The following is a 7,065-nucleotide window of genomic DNA, read 5'->3' as shown; positions in this document are numbered from 1 at the left end:
GCCTTCCTCTTAAAAAAGACATAATTCTTTGATTTTTATCATTATATTTGTAGAAAAATAAGAATATATAAAATATTGAATATGTAAATGAAATTGTTATTACAATTATGAACATTAAAATTATAATAAACACTAATTAATAATTTGAATTTTTTACCAATAAAAAGATTCAACTAAGAAAATAACAAAATACAAAATAATATAAAAAAAATAGATAATAAAATTATATAATTTTTCAAACATAATACATAAAATTATAATTGTTTGGAATTTAGCTTGAAACTTAAAAGATTGAAACTTTGAGGATTATAACACCAATATTTTTTGAATATCTTAATATTGTATCTAAAAAAATTAATCTAAAGAATTAATAAAACCTAATATAACATTACATTAAATTGTTGCCAACAGCTAATTATCAAAACCTGTTATAGTCTAATATAGTAGTTTTTTTCTTCATCTTATAAGACTTCAATTAGGTAAAAAGACCAAAACCCACAGTCTATTATTATAAATTTGGCATAAAACATTATCAAGTGAATGAATTATGTGAGTTAGGAACACACATATATGACTTTACTATAAACTAGGGCAACCAAATTAGCTAAAAATAATGCTTGAATAAGCATTACTCAAAAGTTAAAACAACAATATATAATCACCGTAATTCTGAAATCAAAACATAGCAGCAGCATACTAACAAATGGTCAAACAAATTTTCAGAAATATTTCAAAACCAGCAACAGAAATTAAAATACAACAACAACAGAGTAACATTTCCATCTTCAGAAATGATTTCACCAATAACTTTCCAAAATCAATCATTTGAATGGGTTCACATTTAGAACAGACTCAATTCAATAAACAATGCATGAAAGGAAACCATCAAACAACACAAAACCCTGAAACTAGTGCCACTAACCTTCGACGGAAAACAGGACGATGGAAAGAAGACAACGAGCGGCGAACGGTGAGACGATGGTGAACGGCGAACGGCGAGACGAAGACTAGACAATGACAAGTAGCTCTAAGACTCGGACAAAGACGCCACAGGAGGATGGATGACGTCAGCTAGAAGAGAAGGTCTGGACTTGGAAAATGGGAAAGGATGAAGCCATGGCGGCGCCGACAACCATGGACGGCGGCCGCGACACCATTGAAGAAATAGGGTTTTGGGGGGTTTGGTTTTTGAACTTTGAAGAAGGGAGGTTTTTTGGTTTATGATCCAGATTTCAAATGACATTCACGAAAGGTGGGGGTATTGTGAGAAGGGGGGATGCGTTAGGGTTTTGGTTTTTTTTTTTTTTTTTGGTTTTTTATAGTCAATCAAAACGATGTCGATTAGTTGCCGATGGCTTGAATGTGTTAATCATAAAAACATAAATTATCTAATCTTTTTTTTCCAAAGATAGTAGGTTATATTTCATTAATTATTGAAAAATGAAATACAAAGATGTCCAAAAGCAGGACAGCATAATGAAAATTGGGGATTTCCCAAAAGCACTACACTGAAGGTATTCATCCAACGGTGCGTGGTCGAAAAACGAAAAAAATCTTAAAGAAGAAAGAATGATAAATCAAATTGAATGCAACTAAGAGCTTGCTTCATGGAGATGACGACCTAAACTGGGAGTTCTTTGGATTTCACGGAGCAACTTGACAGAGCTTGCTAGAATGGCAGATAGCATTGAAGTAGAACCTTCAAAAATCAACTGGTTGCGAGCTTTCCAGCAGTTCCAGCAAATGATGGCAAGTAATTGAGGATTACGGTCAGCATTCTTCAACGGGTTAAGCATCTCTGTTGATGCAATCCACCATGTCCAAAAGTCGTTAGGACTCTGAGGGGGAAGACAGTCACGAAGATAACTATGAGACCATACATCTTTAATTCTAGAGCAATCGATCAAACAATGAGTGACTGTTTCGGTTTCTTCATGACAGCAGGGGCATATTGGTGATATAGATGGGATGCGGTGATGAATCTGAGCAAGCACCGGGAGTCGGCCATGGAGAGCTTTCCAGATAAATAGCTTAATTTTGTGAGGCAAGTTTAACTTCCATAGATCAATCCATGGCTTTTTCTGTTGCATATAATTAGGGCAAAGCTCCAGAGGCGGATGGTAAAATAAATAGCCAATTCTGTAACCTGAAGCTGTATCATATTGTTTGGATTTGTTCAAATCCCATTGCAATTTGTCCCTACTCTGCTGAATTTTAACTGACAAAATCCTGTTTACAACGTCTTGGGAAAATAATTCTTGAATAAGATTCTGATTCCGATTCCTATCTTCAGTAATTAGATCTTTAACTCTTGGAACCAACTCAGAGATAGCTTGTCTATTTGGCATGTCAGAAATCTTTAAAGGATACGGAGGAGGCAGCCAAGGATCCTCAAAGGTTCGAATATTCTCTCCAGTACCCACAGCCCAATTAAGACATTTTTCAACAATCTTTCAGCCTTTCAGTATGCTCCTCCATCCCCAAGAAGGTAAGACTCTAATTTCTGACGTTATAGCATTACCATTGCTAAAGTATTTACCTCTTAGGATTTTGGATAATAAGGAAGTATGCTGTGTTACAAGTCGCCAAAACTGTTTGCCTAAAAGTGCCAGATTTTGGATTCTGAGATCTTTAAATCCAAGGCCTCCTTCTTTTCGTGGGCGAGTCATAGTGTCCCAGCTAATCCAAGCCATCCGCCTTTCAGAACCTTTTTGTCCCCACCAAAACTGAGAAAGTAAAGAGTGAATTTCCGAGATTAAACCATCAGGCAACTTGAAGCAAGACAATGTATAAATAGGAATAGCTTCTCCCACTGCCTTAAGCAATACGTGTCTACCACCTGACGATAGAAGATTGCGCTTCCACCCTTGGATTCTTTTCCGAACCTTTTCTTTGATCATACTAAAAGAAGCCTTTTTCAATTTAGAGACTGTAGAAGGCAAACCAAGGTATTTATCTTGAGCCCCAATATGATTAATATTCATAGAGTTAGCCAGTAGTGTACGAGTAGTGGAGGGAGTGTTGTGGCTAAAGAATACAGCAGATTTATTAAGATTTACCCTCTGGCCACTGATGCTTTCATAAGAATTCAATAAATGCAGGATATTTGAACATGCTTCAGGATTAGCCTTACAGAATAAGATGGAATCATCAGCAAAGAGGAGGTGGTTGACCTTGGGACATCGCCTATGTATCTGAAGACCCTGAATTAGTCTGTTTTGTTCTGCCTTGTGTAGCAAGAAGGAGAGACCTTCTGCACAGAAAAGAAAAAGATAGGGAGATAGAGGATCTCCTTGTCGAATACCTCTATTTGGTTTGAAGAAACCATAAGGTTGTCCTTCCACAATAACAGAATAAGAAACAGTTGTCACTAATTCTCGAATCCACATGATCCACCGGGAGTCAAAACCAAACTTCTCCAATATAAACCAAAGAAAGTGCCATTCCACCCTATCATATGCCTTACTCATATCTAGTTTTAGCGCCATTTCATTTTCGAGTCCCCTTTTTTTGTTCTTCAAGTAATGCATACACTCGTGAGCAATTAGGATATTATCAGAGATTAATCTGCCTTTAATAAAAGCACTCTGCGTAGGGCTAATTAGTCTATTCATCATACCCTGAAGTCTATGTACAAATACTTTGGAGATAATCTTGTAAAAGACTGAAGATAGGCTTATTGGTCTTACCTGAGTCATATCTTTAGCATCAGAAATCTTGGGAATAAGACAGATCTGAGTGTGATTAAAACCCTTCAAAATTCTGCCCCCTGAAAAGAAGCTCTTAACTGCTCGAAACACATCACCACTAAGTATGTTCCAGAAGCTTTGAAAAAATTTTGCTGTCATACCATCATCTCCTGGAGCACTTTGGGGATGAATGCTAAATGTTGCATGTTTCACTTCCTCCATGATCACTGGTCTTTGAAGCCTACGGTTCATGTGAGCTGTAACCTTAGAATCAAAATCAGTAAATAAAGGTTCAGGGTTCTCATGACAAGTGGAGGAAAAGATGTCCTTGAAATAAGATTCAGCCACAGAAGCAACACCAGCATTTGAAGTAGCCACTTCATCGTCACTGCCAGTTAGTTGCCAAATTCTATTCCTTCGGGTTCGATTTCTAAATTTCTGATGGAAGAAAGCTGTATTCTGATCGCCAGATTTGAGCCATTTGACTCTAGACTTATCTTTCCAATAAGATTCCTCATTTTGCAATGCTTTTTCAAGTTTGTCCTCTATTTCTGAAATGATGTCGCCTCCATGAATTCCTGCTAAACGAAGTTCCTCTAATTCATACTGTAGTAAATCAATCTCCACCTTCGAATTAGATCTGTATTCTTGCTGCCATATGACAATCTTATGTCGACAACGCTTTAGTTTTTGAGCTAGGATATACATGGCTGAACCATCAATCTGTTCGTGCCAAACCTCTCTAACAATCTGCCTTATTTCATCATTGGAACACCATCTTTCTTGGAATTTGAATCGGCGTTTAGATCTCTCAGTTCTTGGATTAGAGTCTAAGAGAAGAGGGGAGTGATCTGAGCCTGATTCTGACAGTCTAAGAACCGTTGCATTGGGATAGAGTTGCTGCCAATCAACTCCTACCAGGAATCGGTCCAGTCTTTCCTGTATCAACTCATCACCCCTCCGTCTATTCGACCAAGTGAATGGTCTTCCGACCATACCAATATCAATCAGAGAATTATCATCAATAAAACTGTTAAAGGTTTCGATAGAAGAAGGAGATTTAGCACCCCCACCTGCTTTCTCCAATTGACTAGAAATGGCATTAAAATCACCCATTAACACAACCTTACCATCAAACTGTTGCGTGACTGAAGTTAATTCAGCAAACTGAGCCATTCTATGTTGATCATTTGAACTGAGATAGACACCTAGAACACCATAGGGATCATTAGAACCAGTTGTCAGAACTGATGCCGCAATGAAGAATCTACCATGCTGCAAAATCTGAACAGTGCAACCATCCCTCCATGCCATTGCCAAACCCCCTAATAATCCATCCGGATCCACAATAAACCATTCCTTGAAACCACAAGATCTTAATTTTCCTTCAACTTATTGAGATTGATTTTTTGTTTCACAGATAAAACCAACCTCGGGGGAGTAGGATTTGCAAATTCCTTTAAGATTGTGGATTGTCAGGGGTCTCCCCAAACCCCGACAATTCCACGAGAGCAGTTTCATATTTCTTTGGGTGCCACTTGAAGGCTGGCACCCTCCATCGTCATAGCATCAGAGACAATATCATTGAGACAAATTTTCTTTGAAATTTCTTCAGTACCATTACCTCCACTCCTCCGTTTGAAACCTATCACATACTTTCTGGCAAGTTGTTTCAGGTTTGGATTTTTCTTCTCCTGTTTAAGCTTGGATATGACGTTGTTATTGTGTTGGACATTATTCATGGGATATGATATCTCCAATAAAGTATTAGAAGAAGAATTAGTATCAGTAGTCGTACCTGTGTTTTCTGATTCACCCTCATTTTCTTCTCTAGAACCCGAATTGGCAGCAATTTTTTCATTATTCTGTTTTTTTTTAATCATCTTGCACACTCATTTTTGAGAAACTATCAAAAATCTAAGCAGGTGGAGATTTTTTCTTCGGTTGAGCTGGAATAGAACCATCCCGAGGTTGATTAGGATTGAAGGAAGCTCTCTTTTCAGTTAAACGCCTACCGACTTGATCTGCCTTAAGTCATTCACCAACTTTATCTTCCTTGATATTGTTTTGGGCAGAATCATCAATAAAACATTGGCAGTTCTTAGATTCATGTCCCAATTTTGCACAATAAGTACAGAACACACCTATACGTTCATAGCGTACTCCAATTTCCAGCATTTTCTGATTAGGATCAAGCAGTTTCAGTGTATCCCTCACTCTTTTATCACCGTTCAGTTCCACTTTAGCCTTCACTATGCGTGTATCTTTGCCTCTAACTTCAAATAGAGCAACATCTTCAATTTGACCAAGTCTCCCACCCAATTTTCGTCCAACCTCAAGTGTTTTGTATTGTTCAGGCAATCCCCAAAATTGTGCCCATACAGGAAAAGAAGAGATGTGATTATCCTCCATGTTTATTGACTGCTTCCATCTGCGAACATGAATGACAAAACTCTTGAATAACCAAGGTGAACCTCTCTCAATTCGAGTCACATCAGAGTCATTCTCAAAGAAAAATTGAAACTGGTTCCTGAATTTTTCGACTACTCTGAATCCTTCTGGTTTATTCCATATTGCATAGAGAGCTCCTTCCATGGTACCTACGGAAAATATCCGATTTGAGAAAATTCTTCCAGACAGGCTCCGTGTACAGGCTTGAATTCCTTCAGAAACATCTTCATAAGCTAAAACGATCAAGTCATCCTCCTGATCACTATCAATTATATGAGGATTTTGTGTCTCTGATTTGTTGCTCATGGTGTAGAGAAAAACAAAATTGGTATTTAATGATTTCAGAGATCAATTATATGAGGGTTTTGTATCTCTGATTTGTTGCTCATGGTGTAGAGAAAAACAGAATTGGTATTTAATGATTTCAAAGAGAAATAAGATATATGAAATGGGTGAATTAGAAAACGAAATAAATTAAAAGAGGAATGAATTGGGAGAGAAAACGAAAATTAGGGAACTAAGTGGAAAAGAAATTAAGAGAAGAAAGTAGAAGAAGATAGAAAAGACTTTGACGAAGAAAAGATAAAAAAAGGTGTAACCATGAAGGCGGCGCAGTGAAACCCTAGCAGAGTGTGAACGAACTCATGGGACGCTAGATGAGGAGTACGTACTCCCGCTAAAAGGTAACCTCATAAAACCATAAATTATCTAATCTTTACACAATGAAAATTAACGATTTTGTATTTTATATTTTATATTTAAATTACAAAAAGGAACAACCAAGGAGATATGTCGGTACTATTATACCCCAAAAGTCTAGCTTTGACTCTAATCATGAAGGGATAATAATCCAAAGCTCAATGTAATGTCTAGAAGTTTTATATGTCCTTTAGCTTTTGCACCCGATTGAGAAATTCTTTTTTGT

The 7,065-nt window shown here is 37.1% G+C and overlaps 1 protein-coding gene across 1 annotated transcript; it reads right to left on the bottom strand.

The window, feature by feature from the left end:
• Window positions 1-5,723: 5,723 nt before the first annotated feature.
• On the bottom strand, window positions 5,724-6,446 carry LOC148570242 (uncharacterized protein At4g02000-like). The gene has a single exon (XM_088506925.1). The coding sequence runs from the start codon at window positions 6,444-6,446 to the stop codon at window positions 5,724-5,726; it is 723 nt and encodes a 240-aa protein (XP_088363051.1).
• Between the last annotated feature and the right edge of the window lie 619 nt (window positions 6,447-7,065).

Source organism: Arachis ipaensis, chromosome B3, assembly GCF_059453495.1.
Source record: "Arachis ipaensis isolate K30076 ecotype BB chromosome B3, ASM5945349v1, whole genome shotgun sequence".
Classification (NCBI taxonomy): domain Eukaryota; kingdom Viridiplantae; phylum Streptophyta; class Magnoliopsida; order Fabales; family Fabaceae; genus Arachis; species Arachis ipaensis.
The sequence above is the reverse complement of the archived record's forward strand: the minus strand, read 5'-3'. Positions and strand labels throughout refer to the sequence as shown.